Here is a 17929-nt window from a genome sequence, read left to right on the forward strand (position 1 = left end):
GGGTTAGGCTTGGGCTTATAGGAACGTTGAGGCTGGTTTGATCTTCTATTCAAACTTTCTCCGTATCAGCAACAAGGCTGCTATGCTTTGTTTGTGTGAATGCCAGAGCAGCGCTTCTCATTTTTTTCCTTTGCATTCACAACTTGACTGTTTGGCCCAAGAGGCCTAGCTTTTAGCCCACCTTGGCGTTTGACATGTGTTCCTCAGTAAGCTTAGTCATTCCAGCTTTGGATTTTAAGTGAGAGACATGCAACTCTTCCTTTCACTTGAACATTCAGAGACCATGGTAGGGTTATTAACTGGCCTACGTTCAATGCTGTCATGTCTCAGGGAATAGGGAGGCCAGAGGAGGGAGAGAGACGGGGAACAGCCAGTCGGTGGAATCACAACATGCTGAACATCTATGGCCTAAACTTGCTAACCAACAGGGGTGCGCTTCATTGTGCCCCCAATAATTACAATAGCAACATCAAAGATCGCTGATCACAGAGCACCATAACACATATAATCAAAATGAGAAAGTCTGAAATGTTGCGGGAATTACCAAAATGCGACACACAGACATGAAGCGAGCAAAGGCTGTTGAAAAAAGTGGTGCCAACATCCTCGCTTAACATGAGTTTGCCACAAACCTTCTATCTGTAAGAAACACGGTATCTGTGAAGCGCAATAAAGCAAGGTATGCTTATGGTTGCAACAAAGACCATATGGCCCTCAAAATCTAAAATATTTATTATCTGGAGCTTCACAGGAAAAGTTTGCCCACCCCTGTGCTAAAATGCTTCTGAATGATGAGTTTTATTTTTTTTTTTTAAAGATTTTATTTTTTTATTTGAGAGAGAGAGAATGAAAGATAGAGAGCACGAGAGGGAAGAGGGTCAGAGGGAGAAGCAGACTCCCTGCTGAGCAGGGAGCCCGATGTGGGACTCGATCCCGGGACTCCAGGATCATGACCTGAGCCGAAGGCAGTCGCTTAACCAACTGAGCCACCCAGGCGCCCTGAATGATGAGTTTTACAGAGCAACCTTCTGACGTGGTTAGACTGAATTAATGGCCCTCCCTCTATCTGTGCCTTTTACCAGGACACTTTGCAGTGCTTTCCCACCTGGGCTCTGGGCTCAGTCATATGACTTGCTTTGACCAATGGGAGTCCAAGAGAACACAATACAAGCAAAGGCTTGAAGTTAAGATTGCACAATGGAGCTCATTCTTCTGCTCCTCTACCACTGTCATGTGAACAGACCCAGGCTAGTCCTCTGGACGATGACTCATGAGAACCAGGACAGCCCAGTCAGTCCAGCTGAGACCAGCCTAGGTTAGCCAAAAGCCCCAAATCCCAAGATCATCACAGCTGCCTGGCTGACCCACAGATGACCACAGACACATGAGCAAGCCCAGCAGAAATCACCTGAACCGGCCCAATCAGCTGAACCCCAAGGCTCAAGAGCCATGTAACTATTTATTGGTACCTGCCACTGAAGTTTGGTGGTAGTCTGTTACACATTATTCTAGCAAAAGAAAACTGATACCATGGGCATATGAATTTTAAAAAATTTCTTTTGCCAAAACAGGCTAAGGAACATTTTTATTCTTCTGAGGGCAGTTAAGGGATCTGTGCTGAATAAAGCACAGAAGTCCAGGGGCGTATGGGTGGCTCAGTTGGTTAAGCGTCCAACTCTTGGCTTCGGCTCAGGTCATGATCTCAGGGTCATGAGATCAAGGCCCATGTCGGGCTCCCTGCTCAGCGCGGAGTTTGCTTGTCCTCCCTCTACTCCTCCCCCGCCCACCTGACCCCAGGTGCACATGCATACATGCACACACGTTCTCTCTCTCTCTCTCTCAGCTAAAATAAATAAATAAATAAAACCCGAAAAAAAAAAAGGCACAGAAGTCTGGAACTCCAAGGGTTGGGGTGGGGCATCAGATCGCACCTCGAATTTCTACAAAAATAGCTTATACTCATAACGGCACTCAATAAATATCTTTATTTGTTCTGTGGTTCAAGCTGCCCACTGGGTCAAGTAAATGCTAAGGCCAGGACTTGACATGCTTCTTATCTGGGAAGAGATGTAGCTACACAAACAGACTCTACCATGTACGGAAAAAGAATTCGATTTATTTCCTATTTATAAAATGTAAAAAAAGCCACCTTAGGTATAAAATCTAAATGTCTACAGTGTGATCAGTCAGGAGCTCAGAAATGTCACTCTTTGCATCCATTAATTATGTTTGCTGCAAAGAAAGCAGGTGCCAGGAGCCCCTCCTGTACCAGGCTAAGTGACAGCCTCCCAAGGATCAAGCCTCACAGCACTGTGTGAGAAGAGGGGCACAGAGCAGGAAAGGAAAAGGGGCAGAACCGAGGTGGAGGCCGGGGAGGGTTATGTACTGAAGCCTGTACTGGGAAACACTTCAATTTGCAAGACGGAAGATCTTCCTTCTTGATGGCTGAACACAAGTGGCCAGAGACGGTCCTAGTAAAGTCAAGGTGCTTCCTGTGCATAGGGCCGACGCCCACCCCACAGAGCCACAAACATAGCCTCTGTCAGGAAGGAAAGGCATCCATCCATCAGTGTGACAAGAAGCGGTCACCTTTGGACTTGGGTGAACTCGCTGCGCAGCCATAACGAGTCCTGGTAGAAGCGAGGATCGCCCAGTCTCACAGCTGTCCGCTTGTAGAAGTAGCAGTAAAACACCGCCGCTGTGGGCAGTACGCAGGAAAGAAGCGTCAGTGATGCTCCTGAATATCCGTTTCAGGCTAAGAACACAACCTAACGGGGCGCCTGGGGGGGGCTCAGTCGTTGAGCGTCTGCCTTCAGCTCAGGTCATGGTCCCAGGGTCCTGGGATAGAGCCCCGCATCGGGTTCCCTGCTCGTGGGAAGCCTGCTTCTCCCTCTCCCACTCCCCCTGCTTGTGCTCCCTCTCTCTCTGTGTCTCTCTGTCAAATAAATAAATAAAAAATCTTAAAAAAAAAAAAAAAAAAGAACACAACCTAACAAGGCGGAGGGGCCCTGCCCCCTGATTTCCCAGTGCCTCCCTTGCAAGGGCAGCCGGCCACCATCCCTCCTGCTCTTGTCATGGCTGTTTTACTCGTCCCATGCTGGCCGTGATGGACTGTGAAAGCCAGGATCGCGGCCCTTAGTTGCCTGAGCCATGGGTGCCACTGAAGGGAGGCCTGAGGTTGCTCTGGTCCTTACCTAGTCTCTGGAATACAAACAGCGTTTGAAGTCCATCTGTCCAGACAAAGCGGTTGGAGTTTTTCCAGCGTAAGTTCTGAAGGAGACATGAGTAGACAGGGAAAGGTTAGTGACCAGATGAGGCCCTAGAATCTCCAACTTGGTTAGCTGCAGAAATGCCGCTTGGTTTCAAATCAGGCTAATCTCAGCCTCCTTCTCTCTTCCCACAACCCCAAGGAGTGTTTTTCAAAGGAGCTTCAAACTCCCTTTTCTGTGCAAAGGAAATATCCTTTTAACCCTGGAGGAGAGAGTTTGAACTAAGCTATTTATTCCCTTTCATTCCATAGCCTTTTCCAAGGAGAAGTGATACACATTATCTCAGTTCAGTGTGGTCACTGTCTTTCCTTGAAGATCTCAAGCTCAGTTCCTGTCAGATAAAGGCTTAGTACACTCAGGGTTTAATCAGATTAACAGCTTTAGAGCACAAAGTACAAAGCCAGGACCTATTTTGGCCCCAAGAACCAGAGCAGAGACAATCCTCTTCAGGAAGCGCTTAAGAGACTCTGGCACTGCTATTTCTTTCCCGTGAGCTCTACTTCTCTCTGGAATAACAAGGGCGACTTAAGAGAAGGTTCAGTCTAAGAAGGTGGCTTTAGTAGAGAAGTGACTAGAGAACCCTGAGGTTTTAATGCGTTCCATCAAAATGAGTATGAGAAACACCGGCAATACCCAAAGAGATGGAACAATTCGTGAAGCAGGAGAATCTGAACCATGAAAACTGGGATCTGCTGTGAGGCCGTGTCAGCACCTTGGAGATGAGTCCTTCTGGTGTGATGGGCACAGAGCAGAGGGCATGAAGCACTAAAGGGCAAGTGACACTCTTGGCCTGGCCATTTCCCACGGGACACCAATGTCTAAGAATACCTTGTCCCAACACCCACCTGCCCAAACAGCTAATGATGAAACACAGTCACCTTCCTGTTTTACCAGGACTGTTTTGGGGCAAAGGTGCACAGAATATTCCAGAAGTGTCCCCTGACTCTTGGATAAGGCAGTTCTTTAACACAAAAGGTCGGGCAGAAGTGCCTTATGCAACTTCCCCAAGCCCAGGCGGCACCACATTCATTCACCACAAACACACCTGTTTCCTGTCAAGGTTTCTGTGAGATGTAAAAAATTGAGGCTGGATTCCTAGAAAAAAGATACTTCTAGCCCCTTAAGGATTCAGGAACTCAAGAGCTCCGCTCTTACCATGACCCAGACATGAAGGGAGATGCTGAGGGCGAAGTACACAGCTGTGAGGATGATGGTCCCTTTGAACTTGTGGAAGAGGAGGTTGACCAAGCCAGCCTGGAAGACGAAGGTGTTGAAGAACATAAGGAAAATGATGATGATGTTGAAGAGTATCGCGATATCCTGGATGCTGCAGACATCAAACAAAATACAGCCAAATGGAGGTCTGTGGGACGACCCAAGAGTTGGCCCTAAGTCCTAAGGGACACCATGAAGTCTGGCCTTCCCTGTGCTCTAGGCCCCTGAAACCACACCCCCCCCCCAACAGTGGCATGGGCTTTGGGTCCCAAATGACATGAGTCTCGAACTCCCTGCTGGCCCCATCAGTGAGGTGCAGCCCACAGACAAAGCTTTCCTGCTCTGGTGCTCTTGACCTTCTAGACACTTGGGAGGAGAAGCTGCTTTCTTCCCTATATCCAGAAAAAGCCAGCCCCGCCTGTCACATAACCTGGGCCTGCCAGACATTTCCGCCTAGACAGATGGCAACACCTTTCCCTTGATCTTTGCACGGCTGGTGTCTTAGGGCCATTCAAGTCTCAGTTCCAATGTCTCCTCTTCTGAAACCCTCCTTTAACCCCACTGCCTCAAGGAGCCCTCCCCTCTCCGCCCCACCCGCTTTCCATCCACTGTACATTTGTTACTATTCAAAATTATCTTTAAAAAAATGTATTCATTGTCTTTTTCCATTTGAGTGGAAATCCTGTGAGAGCAGGAAATTGTCAGCTTTACTACTGTACCTAGAACACTGTCTGGCAGGCCAATGAACGCTTGTTGAATGAAGGAAGACAGTGTCAAAGACTGATTTTCTGTTAATAACTTGCCTCGTGGAGTCTATCAATCATTGTGGAAGAAAAATGCCAACAGCTTCATCCCATATACATAACAGATTTGACTGCCCTTTGAGCTCACTGTTCTGTAATCCTCTTTCATAGCAATGTAAGATAATACTTCTACTCACAGACTGAGAAAATAACCCTCTGACTGCTCCCTGGATCCTAGACCCTTATTAGAAGCATATAAATACAGGATCTGTGACATGTCTGTGGAGTACTCAAGATACATGAAATTTTATTTTCCCTAAGATTTCTCTATTAATAACTTTAAAATGCTAAATCACAATTGTCAGAGCTTTCAAACCGCTCGGGTTCAGCTGTCCAGTCCCACCCACTGAACTCACATGAAGAGCACCAGCTGGATGACAGGAGCCATCCGGAGTAGCTCCGAGAAGGAATTGACAAAGAGGTCATAGGACAGCAGCAGGAACTGCAGGGAGAGCACCAGGCTATAGTTACTGGTCTGGAGCATCTTCCTTCTGCTTTATTGGGTCCCCAGGGGCACACTCCACAGTTCCCCAGAAGACAGCTCCTGGCTTTCTCCCCAGCACTGAGGGAGAAGCACTAGTTCCTCAAATCAGAGCTGTTTTCCTTGCTCTAAGACAAGGGCCTGTTGAGGCAAAAAGGAAAAAAGAGAGAGAGAGAGAGAAAGAGAGAGAGAGAGAGAGAGAGAGAGGTGGTTAGAAATTCATTAATAGAGTAAATATTTACTGAGGACCTGCTACATGCCAGGTCCCATTCTAGCTGCTTGGGATACATCAAAGACCAAAAACACTACCACCTCCCAAAAAACCCAACTAGTCATTCCTAGGGACCTTCACCCTCAAACTTTCTGCATGCCTGGAAACTTCTAAATGCAGAGCTCTTTCTTTTTTCTTTAAGTTTTAATTTATTCATTTTAAGTAGTCTCTACATCCAACGTGGGGCTCGAACTCATGACCCTGAGACCAAGAGTCACATGCTCCTCCAACTGAGCCAGCCAGGCGCCCCAACGCAGAGCTCTTTCCACTTTTGAGTTCAAAGGAATCTAGGAGCACTACAAAGAGTGACTGTCTGGGTCATGCAGTTAATACTAATTCTAATACTAATTGCAGCAGCAAACCTTTATATAATCACTTACAGTATGCTAGGGACTATTCTTTTTTTTTTTTTTTTTTTAAGTAATCTCTACATCCAACATGGGGCTCAAACTCATGACACTGATCCCCAATATCAAGTCACATGTTCCACGGACTGAGCCAGCCAGGCACCCCTGCCAGGGACTATTCTAAGCACTAAAATTCTGTAACTCTCAAAATAACCCCATGAAGTAGAAGACACACTAGTATTACTCTACCCATTACACAGATAGGACAGCTGAGGCTCGGAGAGGTAAAATAATTTGTCCTAGGTCACACTGCTAGTAGCAGTGACAGAGCTGGGATTGGGATTCAGGCAGCTTGGGTCCAGAGTCTGTGCTTTTAACCAATGCCCAAAGCTGCCTCTCATTTAACAGACAGGCTGATATGTACTAGGTGGGAAAGATGTTGGCGCAGAAGTGGGAAGTGGTGCAGGCAGGGCAGAGGAAATAGTGCTCTCCTGCAAAACTCTATGTTTAAGGGGGTGGCAACACAGTGGCACCAGGTAAGGGGGGCTGAGTCTTTACTTTCACATAATCCAAGGCCCAGAAATTGCTCTGCAGGTGTCCTGTGACCCCTCCAGCTGGGTCAAATCTATAAACAAATTTCAAAATGCTCTGAGGTGTAAGAGGATGAGATTAAATTAACGTCTGCAAAATGTTTTACAATTTACAAGCTCTTCTTATATTCGTCAGGTTACTTAATCCTACACCCATTTTGAGAAGCAGCCGTTAGTATGAATTTAATCCCCATACCACACAGAGGCTCTGAGAGGTTAAGGAACCGCATCCCCCTCCGCTGGTGGAGAAGTCCCACCTTAGTGGCTGCATGATGGCACTTTCTCTGAGCGGACAGCTATCACCTACTACCAGCACCATGATACACTTGGCCACCAGGACAACTTCCTTTAATCCTCGCGACTACTCTGCAAGGTGGGAAAGAAGGAGCCCCCCCGTTATACAGGCAAGAACCCAGGGTCAGAGCTCAAGTCGTGCCTCCAGGTCGCAGGGGAGCAGAGCCAGGCTTCACAGCGGGGGGACGACACCAACGCCCCGCGCTCTAAACCACGACCTCACGGGCCACCGCGGCGGGCTGTCGTGAGGATCCGTGACAGAGAGCCGCCCGCCGCCAACTCTACGGGAAGGAGGCCCATCGCCTCCGCTTTAAGGAGGCAGAGATTCGCGAGGTAACGAAGCCGTCTTCGGTCTGTCCACGCTCCCTGCCGCGTTCCCTTTGTCCCCAGAGCAGCTTTCCTCCCAATCCTTCCCAATCCACCTCAAAATGCGGCTCCCTTGGCAAACCCCCCCCCCAAAAAAACAAAAAAACACCCAAAACAGTAAAAACAAAAATTCCGATTCTGGTCACCTCACCCACTCCTCAAGCACTCTCACCTCAAAGCCCCAACGTCGGTTGTCATGGGGACGCCGTCCTGGCTTCCGGAAACCGGTTTTAAATCCCGGAAGTAGGGCGCCTGGGTGGCTCAGTCCCTAAGCGTCTGCCTTCGGCTCAGGTCATGGTCCCAGCGTCCTGGGATCGAGCCCCGCGTCGGGCTCCCTGCTCCGCGGGAAGCCTGCTTCTCCGTCTCCCACTCCCCCTGCTTGTGTTCCTGCTCTCGCTATCTCTCTCTGTGAAATAAATAAATAAAATCTTTTTAAAAAAAATAAATAAATCCCGGCAGCAGATGGCGGACGCGGGCTCCGTCGGTACCGTGTTATCCGCCGGTCCTCGGTTTTCGCTCCGCGCTCTGTGGCCAGCCCGGCTGCCATATCTGGCCGCCGCTTTCCTGGGCCCGCTCCTCTCCTGCTCCCGGCGACGCCGCGTCCAGCTCCTGACCTTCCCAGACGCTGCCCCGCGGCCTTGCTGAGGGCCAGTCCCCGACGAGAGGCTTCGCGTCCGCCCACACACGAGCTGGGGGTGAGGGACCGGGCCGAACTGTTGGCGGCGCTCCCTGGGGAAGACACGCCCGCGAAGGAACTGGAGTTGGAAGTCTGCAACCTCTGACTTCATTTCCCAGGGGGCCGCGCGCGCGCCCGGAAGTGCTGTGAGCCTATAAGAGAAGGAGGCGGCTCGGTTCACAGCCCTGGGGCTGCGGTGCGGTCTGCACGGTCGCGCCCCTCCGGCAGGGTCCGGGATTCCGTCCGCCTGGAGTCCTGGTAGCTACCGCGCCGGGGGGCGAGAGGCGGGTCTCGGAGACCCCTGCGACCCACTGTGGTTCGGGGGTGAGAAAGAGCTCGGATGGGGAGTTCAGGGATCTGGGTTCGAGCGCTGGCTCCGCTACTACCTCTCCGCGCTGTCGCTACCCTTCACTCGGCCTCAGCTTTCTCCTGTAGGAAATGGACACCGTTGTCCGCGCCCTTCCTTCTACAGGTGTGGTGTGGTTGTACAGGCACGAAAGCGCTTCGGGAGTCGCAGTCAGCAGGCGGAGCCCCTCGCCCTTATTGTCACCGAAGGTTAGCTAGGACCAACAGCCCTTCGTCCCCGCAGAAGAGTCGGGGATCGGGCTCCGGGTTCCTGGAACGGTTCTCCGGACACCTGAGCCAGACCGGGGCCGTCTGGAAGGGCGGGTCTGTAATCACTGTGGCGCCAAGGAGCGCCTTGCCTATCTACCTCCCGACTGAAACTTAGGGGCCCTCACTCCTGAGCCCTGACTTTACAGAAGCCACGTTTGGACGTGAGGAGTCCTTGGAGCTGAGGGAAGCGAACCCGGGTTCCTGTACCAGCTCTGCCACTCATCGTGGCCAAGTCGCTTTCCTTCTTTGGGTTCCAGTGATTTTGATCTGTAAGAGAAGAGTGTAGGACTTGACCGCGAAGTCTGATTCTCAGGGTTTCCAAAATCCCCACCATTCATCCTGGAAGCGGGGGCAACAAATTGACTTTCTGTTCCTTCATCTATTTGTAGTTCTAAATTATAAAAGTAATATTGTAAGAGTTTGGAATAGAGCCTTTTCCTAAGATCAAGGGCTGAATGGAAGCTTACCCATTTCTTACACCGAGGCCTGATCTCTTTTACAGCAGCCAGGGAGAATCGTTTTTTGTCAAGGGACTGAGGAGAGTATTAGGTTGGAGAGTACATTTCTTAGATCATGGTCGATAGAGTAAGACACACCGCCTGCATGGTTTTTGCATTTTTAAAAGATTAACACAAATGAAAAGGATAATATTTTCTGATTTGTACTAATGACCTGAACCTGAAGTTTCAGTGCCCCTAAATAAAGTTTTTTGGACACATGGCTGTGTTCGTTTGTGAAGGTGCTGTTTATGACTGCTTTTGCACTACATCAGAAGAGTTGATGACAGAGTTGGGAGAGAGACTTTGGCCTGCAAAGCCTAAAATATTTTCCATTAGGCCCTTATAGAAGGGCATGGTGACTTCTGCCTTAGCATGGGGCTCGACCAAGTGCAGACAGAATCAGAGACCAAACAATGGTGAGCACATCCTGAAATCATAGCACAACCTACTTTCTTGGAATAAATGATAGAATATTCTCAGTGTTAGGGTTGCAATTTTACTGCATTCTTCTTTTTTCTTCTGCACTTTCGCGTAGAGGTAGGGTCATCTGCGTACTGTGAGCAGTATAACATCATAGCCCGTTGTCAGAAAAGTGTCCCAATTGTGAACTCTAAGTCTGTCCCAGAGCCGTAATCCAGGACCTCTTCGAGAAGGGTGGACACAGCCCTTTTGGATGATATTTACTTTTGTTTTTTCTTCTCCAAAGGAAAAGGAAGTCATGAAAGATAATTGTCTGGTGGATGGAGCCTGCTGACCAAGTGCTTCATGCCGACCTCACCGGGAGGTGACTGAACATCTGGTGACCTGAAACTTTCTCTGCTCTTACGGGGCCTAAGGGGACACCTCTGAGGCTGGGTGGCAAATCTCTGAGCTTAGTAGTTGAGTCATGAAACTCCTAGGAAGATGGTGGCATTATTTTCCCTTGGCCTTATGGAAGCTTGTTTTTCCCCCAGCCCCTCGGATCTTCCTTTCTCAGTGACTACTGCCAACTCGGGTCACATTGTGAGAGTTCAGTGTCTGTTTCTGGTTAGGTGGACACCTGCTGTGGAAAGAGTTGGCATAGCCTAGTATCAGGGCCACCGACAGGCCTGGGCTGCCATGAAGGCCACGAGCTTCAGGCTGTATGTAGTTTGTAGGTAGGATGAACTGCTGTGACAACACCAAGAAAAGGAGAATACTTTGCTCTCACAATGTCCTTATGGACATTTTCTTACTTGCCCTTTCGACAACCTGTGGTCAAGGAAAAAACAGGAGCCTTGAAGCCAAACAGACAAGGCTTTGAAACTTCCTGAAACTTACTGGGTCCTAATGCTGGTATTTAATCTTCCTGAGCCTTGGTTTCCTCGTCTATAAGATGGGGATGATAACTGCTCATGGGAGCAAATGGGATCATAATGTTCATGGGTTCTAGTGGGGTGTCTGCTCCTAGCTGCTCTTCAGTATATTCTTATTACCATGACTTTCTTGCAGGTGAGACGACCGAGTCCTACAAATGCTAAGTGATTTGCTCAAGGTGCCCCACTTCATAAGAATTGGAGCCTCGGCCACCACTCTGTCAGCTTGTCACTAAGTCTAAAGGTGAGGAATCAAGTGTTTCATCGCCATGGGAGTTCTTGGCTGTTTCAGGGCCTTCCTTTTCTGTTAGCTGGTTCAGATTGAGGGATCTCAACTGCAGGATGCCACAGCGTCCCCTCCTTGGTGTGAGTCTGCGGGACAGGGTGACAGCCTTGAGAGTTAGGCCTGTGCTGCCTACACGCCCCCTGAACGCAGACGTGGTCCCGTGGCTTTGTGTGTGTGCCTGCCAGCCCGCACCCCAGCTGCCTGGTTTGTAAGAGCAGCTGCTCAGGGCCCTAGGCATTTGTCTTGAAATCAGAGTTGGTTTCTGAGTTTATCAAGGACATGGAGAAATCTCAAAATAAACTCTTGCTTTCTAGACCATGAGTTCTTGCTTCCTCTTTTCTCTTCTGAACTTTCCTCAGAGGAAGAGAAAGCAGAAGTCTCAGGCCCAGAGACATCTGAGGGCTGCTGTCCAATTCAAGGTGTGGAGTGTGGGGACCCCAGAGGGAAGTCCCGATCTTACTTCCTCAGTGGGAGGATTAGCCTCGCAGAGTTCACCGTCTGGCGAAGAACTTACCTGTAGAAGTGGGAGATCATAGGACTTCCTCTCCGCTGGCCTAACAGTGTGTTGGCTCCTTGCAGATGATAATTTTGCCTCCTTCTGGTAGAACTGAGGGCCTAGGCATTTGTGTGATCTAGCCTGGATTTGGATTCCTGTCCCTTCTTTTTTGTGGGGTACGGTGGGGTGGATTCTTTACCTTTTGGTTCTGTGAAGGGAGGCTAATCCCAGGGCTTTGGGCCGAGAGACTTGACCTCTGGCCCTTCTCCAGAGCCGGCCCCAGCACTGTGTGCTGCCAGGTACTGGGGTGGGGCCATCCTTACTGTCCACAATCAGAGGTCAGGCCTACCCAGCACTCCAGGTCTCATGGGGCGGTGCCCAGGCTGGTGGCAGGAGAACTAAAGTGAGAAGTGTCCACCCTTCCAGCAAGAGCGAGCTCGGTGTTACTCCTCTAGCTGGTAGGTGAGGTGCACTCAAGCCCGCAGAGCCAGCAGGGATGTGTGACGTCTGCTTCTTCCAGGAGCACCTGCTCAGAATGGCCATGGGATGGTTCTACTTGTCCTTCTACTCACTGTGGTTCCTGGGCTTGATGTGTATCATCCTCACCATCTTTTGGATGCATTTGTGGCATGGTGGCTTTGCCTGGGATGGCACCATTCTCATGTTCAACTATCACCCAGTGCTCATGGTTGTTGGCTTAGTGGTACTCTACAGTGCTGGTGAGTACGAGGTCATGGCAGACATTCCATGACCCAGACCCGGCTGGGGCAGAGCTCTCCCTTCCCGGGGCTGGCCTTTGTCACTGTTGGGTTTGGGGCTCTGGGAGTGGGGTAGGTCGGGCTGCCTCTGGGCCCAGGTGTCATTTGCAGGAAGAAGTAGTGAGAATGGGGGCGTCTGAGGAGGGTAGCTTTACAGATTCTCTAGGGCAGGGATTGACAGACTTTGTCTGTAAAAGGCCAGATGGCAAAGGCTTTACAGGCCATATGACCTGAGTTGCAACTGTTCATCTCTGTTACTGTATTGTGAGTAGCCATAGATAACCCCAAAACATGTTTGTGGCTATGTTCCAACAAAACTGCTTACAGAAACATGTGGCAGGCTGGATTTGGCCCGTGAGCTGTAGTTTGCCAACTTCTGCTTTAGGGAGCAGGAGATTGGAGCCTTTCATGCCCTGGTCAGGTCCTTCCACGAGGAAGCTGCTTACTCCCGCCAGACCCATCTTTGCCCCATGCATTCAGAGCTGGGCCTCGGGGCCCAGGGGAGCCTCATTTCCCCGCTTGTAAAATGGGAACGATGATAACGTCGATCGCAGTAGTGTGGGGCAGCACGAGGGGAAGAGGCCGGGCCCTGGGATGTTCTCTTCTGCAGCCTCGCTGGTGTACCGCCTGCCGCAGTCCTGGGCAGGGCCCAAGCTGCCATGGAAGATTGGCCACGCGGCCCTGCACCTGCTGGCCTTCATCCTGACCGTGCTGGGGCTGGTCGCCGTCTTTCAGTTCCACCGCCACTCCAAGGTCGCCAACCTCTACTCCCTGCACAGCTGGCTGGGCATCGTCACCGTCTTCCTGTTTGCCTGCCAGGTGCGTGCCCTCCCTCGGGTTCCTGCTGCCGGCTGGCGGCTGGGGGTTCTGGTTGGGGCTGCCCTTTCACCCGCACCGCACACTCCCTCTGCTCACCGCCTGGAGACGGCCCCGCAGGGCACACCCCGTAGCGTCGGCAGCTGAAATGGCCGGAGGAGACTGCCGGTTCCCACACTCACCTGCTCCTTCTCTTACTTGTCACGCTGCCCCTCTGTCGTCCTGGGGCACGCTCAGCTGCCCCGATCACAGCACACGCCACGCTGACGCTAGGTCATCTTTGCCACCTTCCCCATTCCCACCTTTCTTTGAACCAGAAGCAATTCTGAAAGTGGTTTCTGCATTCTGAGGCCAGCCCCGTACAAGGGAGGAGTTCTATGGGCCAGGACTGGAAGGAAGCAGGGACGTACAAGGATGGCTGGGCTTTCGGGAGACCGGGCTTGTAGCTAAGCATTTCATGGAACGTTCTGGTTTGGCGAAGAAGGCGACCACAGTGCAGAAGCTAGGGGCGGCACCTGGTGGGAGGTGTGAGCTGGGAAAGAGGGGTGAGGGACCATTGCAGGGTAGGAGGTCGTGGTGGGGCGGGATGGCCCGCTGCACCTCTGGGCCCAGCACAGGGCCGTCAGGTTCTCCCTCCCTGTGTTCACAGTGGTTCCTGGGCTTTGCCGTCTTCCTGCTGCCCTGGGCGTCCGTGTGGCTGCGCAGCCTCCTTAAACCCATCCACTTCTTCTTTGGCGTCATCATCCTCTCCCTGTCCGTTGCATCTGTCATTTCCGGCATCAATGAGAAGCTTTTCTTCAGTCTGTGAGTGGGATGGGGCCCCCCACTCTGACATGGAGGGGAAGGCATAGGGTCTTCAAAAGATGTACCCTGTGATCATAGGACTTAGCCAAGGGAGGGGAGCCTTTGGGGTTGGGATTGTTCCTGATCTGGAAGGTCCTGGAGTCTTTAGGTTGAGATCGGTAAATTGGTCAGCAAACGTGTATCTACCATCAAACTGACTTAGTACCTGCTGTGCGTCAGAAACTCTTCTAAGCACCTTAAATTTAACCCTTTAATCATTTTACAACATAGATACTGTTGTCATTGCCATTGCCATTTACAAAGAAGGGAACTGAGGCACAGAGAGGTTAAGTAACTGACCTGAGGGCACACAGCCAGTAAGCGGCGGCGCTGGGGTTTGGGTTGGGGTTACAGCCTGCATGCCTCACCGCTACCGTCCCCCGTTCTTTTAAGACAGGGGGTGGGTAGTGAAAGCAAATAAGGTAGGAGGTCAGACTGGGGTTTAAGTCTTGGCTCTGCCATTTACTAGTTACTAGTTTTCTGACGCTGGGCAAGCTCACCTGCCTCTCTGAGCTTCAGTTCCCGCAGAGGTAGAAAGCAGTCTGTAGATATTTGCGTGGTGGTAGGGACTTAGTATGTTAACGTTCCAGGTCAGAGATGGTCCTTGGAAGCTTTTCTCACCATCTGCTAATGGTGTTGGGCAAACACGGGTGGAAAGTCTCTCAAGGGCCCACCCTGTTTTGTCATCTTCAGGAAAAATGCCACCCAGCTATATTCCAGTCTGCCCAGTGAGGCTGTCTTTGCCAACAGCCTCGGGATGCTGGTGGTGCTCTTCGGGCTCCTGGTGTTCTACATCCTCCTGGTTTCATCTTGGAAACGCCCAGAGCCAGGGATCCTGACTGAAGGACAGGTATGGGGTCCTGGTCTCCCCTTCCAGGCTGGGGTAGGGCCAGGTTTCGAGAAGGGTCACCCAGGAAAGTCTTGGGCCTTGCCAGGAAGAACACTCCGTAGCGTGGTGGGAAACCAAGTAGCTTGAAGGTGGGGTTAGGTTGGCTGATGGGGAGCCCTGGTATCAAAGTAGCGCATCCCAGCCATTGTGGCAAATGCAGCTGCTCAGGCTCAGGGGGCTCCGGGGGCCTGTCTCTTGGGAGAGGACTGGTCTTTATGCCCCTCCCCAACTTCCTGTGGTTTCATGAGGGGAAAGTGTGGCCTTCTCTCCCTCAAGGAAGGGCCTGGGCACGGTGAAAGGGTGTTGTAATTTCTACTCTTCCAGCCTTGGGGCTAGTCTCGTGGGGGGGGGGGAGCTTATCTAACGGGCGCTTGCCGAAGGGGTGAGTGCTTGGGGTAGGTTTTGCCTGTTCTTGGCCACTCAAAGTGCCTGAAGGATGCGGTGAGAGGGGGTATCTATCAGGCCGAGGGGCTGTGGGTCATCCCTGAAAGCCGTGGTGGCTTGGATGGGGACCGCTCTGCAGGTTGGGGGTCTATCTGAACAGCTCAGGCCCGGGGGGGCTCCTGCATGTTAGGGGCTATTCTGATGTGAGGCTGTTAACTGCCGTGCCTCTGCCTGTCTTTCCAGCCCCTGTTGCCTGATGGGGAGTGAGCCAGGAGCAGGTGGAGGTGCTTCCCCTCAGTAGCTCTGCTCTGCCTGGGACTCCTGTCTGGTTTCAGCAACACTTGCCCTGGGCTCCGGGCCCAGACGTCTTCTGGCCTCCATGCGGGGCCTGCTCCCTCCGCCAGTGTGCTGCCCACCCGCTTTGCTTGGTGGCTTCAGCTTCCGTGCTCCTTCCTGGCCTCAGCTTCTTGGTCTTCATTTACATACGGCCCCCCTGGCCCCACCACAGCTGCTCCTGCTGCCCCCGCTCTGCGTGTGAAGTCAAGCTGACTTCCCCTCGAGAGCCCTAAGGATGTGGTAGAAACTCTCGACAGTGCGGATGAGCCGGGACTCAAGTGCAGTCTGCATGTGAAAAGTGAGGGACGCGGCGGTGTCCAGCAGCTTTCCCTTAAAGGCCTGCATTTCCTTTGGGCCACCCCCACCGTGGGGTGGGCATCATCCGCTGTTACCTCGAGCCAGCCCAGCTGCACGTGAGGCTGGGCACACACATCTTGAGGTGACGGAAGGAGAGCGGGGAGAAGGGCAGCAGAGCGGTGGAGGGGCTGACTGCCCTTTGCCGTTCTGTTTCATGCCCGCCTGCGTTGGGACTGTGCGGCTCCGCTCCGCTGCTACAGCCCTGGCCTACATCCTGGCCTTGCCCCATGACATGCAAACCCGTCACAGTCAGGCAACCCGACGAACCCTGGCAGCCTGCTCCCCCAACAACAGCCTGTCCCCCGGCTGTCCAGGAGGGCTGAGCGCCAGGGGGGCCTCAGGCTTCCTTTGCTGCCCCTCCCCGGATCAGGGCTTCTCTGCCTGTCCCCGGGCAGGCTGGCAGAGCCCCAGCCCGGCTGATTTTCACTCTCCAGCTCACCGTGAAACAAGCCAGAGTTGTGGTGCATCATGCCCAGCAGATCCCTGGGGCCACGGCCACTTTCTAAGGTGCTCCCTGCTGAGTGTCAAGCTGCCTCATTTCCCACTCGGGCGACTTGGGTGGCCAAATCCAGTCTCCTGTTCCACTAGAGGGTGAGCAGCTACTTGCCTCCCGAGGAGAAGCTGGGGTTGGGGTGCTGGAGTACTTGCTCCTCTCTTCTGTGATGGCACTGTGGCTTTTCCCACCCTCTCCGAATGAGCCCTGCCAGGCCCCGGGCTCCATACTGCCGTCCTTAGTGACAAGCAGCAGGACACCGGGGGCTTGGGTGCACTTGCCCCAGCACGTGGAGACGAGGCTAACGGTCCACCCCACCCTCACGTGGCCCACTGGCAGGCCTGTGACTGGACTTCCCGAGGGGATGGAGCATTTGAAGCCATTGGGATGACTGCCAGACACCTCAGTCAACATGACCAGCGCCCCCTCTTTCCATGTGGGAGGCCTGTAACCTGAAGCTTGATTTCCATTTATCATGTGTTGAAGAATCAAATCCTTCTCTACTGTACTGACATCGTGGTTAAAAACTTATTAAAGCCTCTGGACAGTTCTGACCCTCAGCCCCGGGAGCAGAAATTCAAAAGGCACCGAAGATCCTGTGATTGTCCTCCTGGAATCGTATGTGACTCGTGGTCTGTGTGGATTGTCCTTAATAAGGAAAAGCTTGAGTACTGGGTTATCTCACAAGGAAGGAAATGTTTCCTGTTTTATAATCCAGAACTCAAAAAGGATAAGGGACTTGGTCACTGGTGACTGAGGTCCCTTGGCCAGGAAATGGTAGAATCGGGATCCATAGGCCAGATGTTTATGTCAGTATCCTTCCCAGCTTCTGGGTATGTGCATCCTGTGCACACTGATAACCATACCTAGTGATCCGGGACCCGTGGTGCACACCCACAGGGGACAGGGGACCCTGGAGAGAGAGGCCCAGGGATTGAGGGGCCCTGCAGCCAAGTTTGGGCAAAGTAAGTGACGGAGAGCCCCCTTCCCTTGGTGACCAGCTGTGGACACCTCCTGGCGGTGGAGCAGACGACCCAGAAGGAGTTGGGGACGGTGATGATAGTGATTCTCAGTGAATAAGCACCTGGCCTGTACTGGGGGCTTTACCTTCATCAGTTTATTTCAGTGCTCATCCATGTCCCCATGAGACGGGTACAATTCTGGTTTTACAGGTCCCAAGAGGCTAAATAGTAGACCTGAGTTTACGTAGCTGGTTGGAAGCAGAATCAGGATTTAGTCTGGTTTGAGTCCACGCCAGTGCCTTTAACTGCGCCCCTGCACCAAGGATGGGCCAGGCGTGTGTCGTGCGCCAGACTCCACAGCCCCTTCCTGCTTGCCCACCCGCTGTCAGTGTTGCTCTCGAGAGACCTGGGGTTTGGCTTGGGTGCAGTTTCTGTTCAACCACTGAGCTTTAGAATGTGGTGATTTCTTCCAGTGTCCCATTTGATTCCCGAAGAATATGTGAATTCTGTTTAAGTTTAGTGCGAAGAAAAATACACCTATCGGGTGT

At 52.0% G+C, this 17929-nt stretch overlaps 2 protein-coding genes across 9 annotated transcripts; one reads left to right on the forward strand and one right to left on the reverse strand.

The window, feature by feature from the left end:
• Positions 1 to 1966: 1966 nt before the first annotated feature.
• Positions 1967 to 8389, reverse strand: TMEM138 (transmembrane protein 138). Of its 3 annotated transcripts, none has more exons than XM_025878949.2 (6): positions 8125 to 8389; positions 7809 to 8042; positions 5644 to 5909; positions 4425 to 4596; positions 3195 to 3270; positions 1967 to 2698 (listed from the first exon to the last, which is right to left on the reverse strand). In XM_025878949.2, exons 3-6 carry the CDS (start codon positions 5769 to 5771, stop codon positions 2586 to 2588), a joined length of 489 nt encoding a protein of 162 aa, XP_025734734.1. In that variant the 5' UTR covers positions 5772 to 5909; positions 7809 to 8042; positions 8125 to 8389; the 3' UTR covers positions 1967 to 2585. The 3 variants fall into 3 exon arrangements, with proteins under 3 accessions (XP_025734734.1, XP_073739769.1, XP_073739770.1); XM_073883668.1 differs by having other exon boundaries at positions 1967 to 2935; XM_073883669.1 differs by lacking the exon at positions 7809 to 8042.
• A 102-nt stretch (positions 8390 to 8491) lies between these two features.
• Positions 8492 to 17040, forward strand: CYB561A3 (cytochrome b561 family member A3). 6 transcript variants are annotated; one of them, XM_025878945.2, is made up of 9 exons: positions 8493 to 8636; positions 10134 to 10226; positions 10898 to 11005; positions 11409 to 11466; positions 12064 to 12262; positions 12912 to 13120; positions 13767 to 13921; positions 14654 to 14810; positions 15477 to 17040. In XM_025878945.2, exons 5-9 carry the CDS (start codon positions 12079 to 12081, stop codon positions 15498 to 15500), a joined length of 729 nt encoding a protein of 242 aa, XP_025734730.1. In that variant the 5' UTR covers positions 8493 to 8636; positions 10134 to 10226; positions 10898 to 11005; positions 11409 to 11466; positions 12064 to 12078; the 3' UTR covers positions 15501 to 17040. The 6 variants fall into 6 exon arrangements, with proteins under 6 accessions (XP_025734733.1, XP_073739768.1, XP_025734730.1 ...); XM_025878947.2 differs by having other exon boundaries at positions 10134 to 10211; XM_025878946.2 differs by lacking the exon at positions 8493 to 8636 and adding an exon at positions 8653 to 8784.
• Positions 17041 to 17929: the final 889 nt, after the last annotated feature.

Source organism: Callorhinus ursinus, unplaced genomic scaffold, assembly GCF_003265705.2.
Source record: "Callorhinus ursinus isolate GAN/ISIS: 27379988/994484 unplaced genomic scaffold, GSC_fseal_2.0 scaffold51, whole genome shotgun sequence".
NCBI classification, from domain to species: Eukaryota; Metazoa; Chordata; class Mammalia; order Carnivora; family Otariidae; genus Callorhinus; species Callorhinus ursinus.

What these genes read in the sequence shown, in the direction of transcription:
- TMEM138 (XM_073883669.1), bottom strand. Translation starts at nt 5,771, where the DNA reads ATGCTCCAGACCAGTAACTATAGCCTGGTGCTCTCCCTGCAGTTCCTG. An exon ending in ATCCAGCTGGTGCTCTTCAT is followed by an intron (nt 4,597 to 5,643) that starts GTGAGTTCAGTG and finishes TGATGTCTGCAG; the next exon opens with CATCCAGGATATCGCGATAC. An exon ending in CCCTTCATGTCTGGGTCATG is followed by an intron (nt 3,271 to 4,424) that starts GTAAGAGCGGAG and finishes TGTCTCCTTCAG; the next exon opens with AACTTACGCTGGAAAAACTC.
- CYB561A3 (XM_025878948.2), top strand. Translation starts at nt 12,079, where the DNA reads ATGGCCATGGGATGGTTCTACTTGTCCTTCTACTCACTGTGGTTCCTG. An exon ending in TCTTCCTGTTTGCCTGCCAG is followed by an intron (nt 13,121 to 13,766) that starts GTGCGTGCCCTC and finishes CTGTGTTCACAG; the next exon opens with TGGTTCCTGGGCTTTGCCGT. An exon ending in GAGAAGCTTTTCTTCAGTCT is followed by an intron (nt 13,922 to 14,653) that starts GTGAGTGGGATG and finishes TGTCATCTTCAG; the next exon opens with GAAAAATGCCACCCAGCTAT.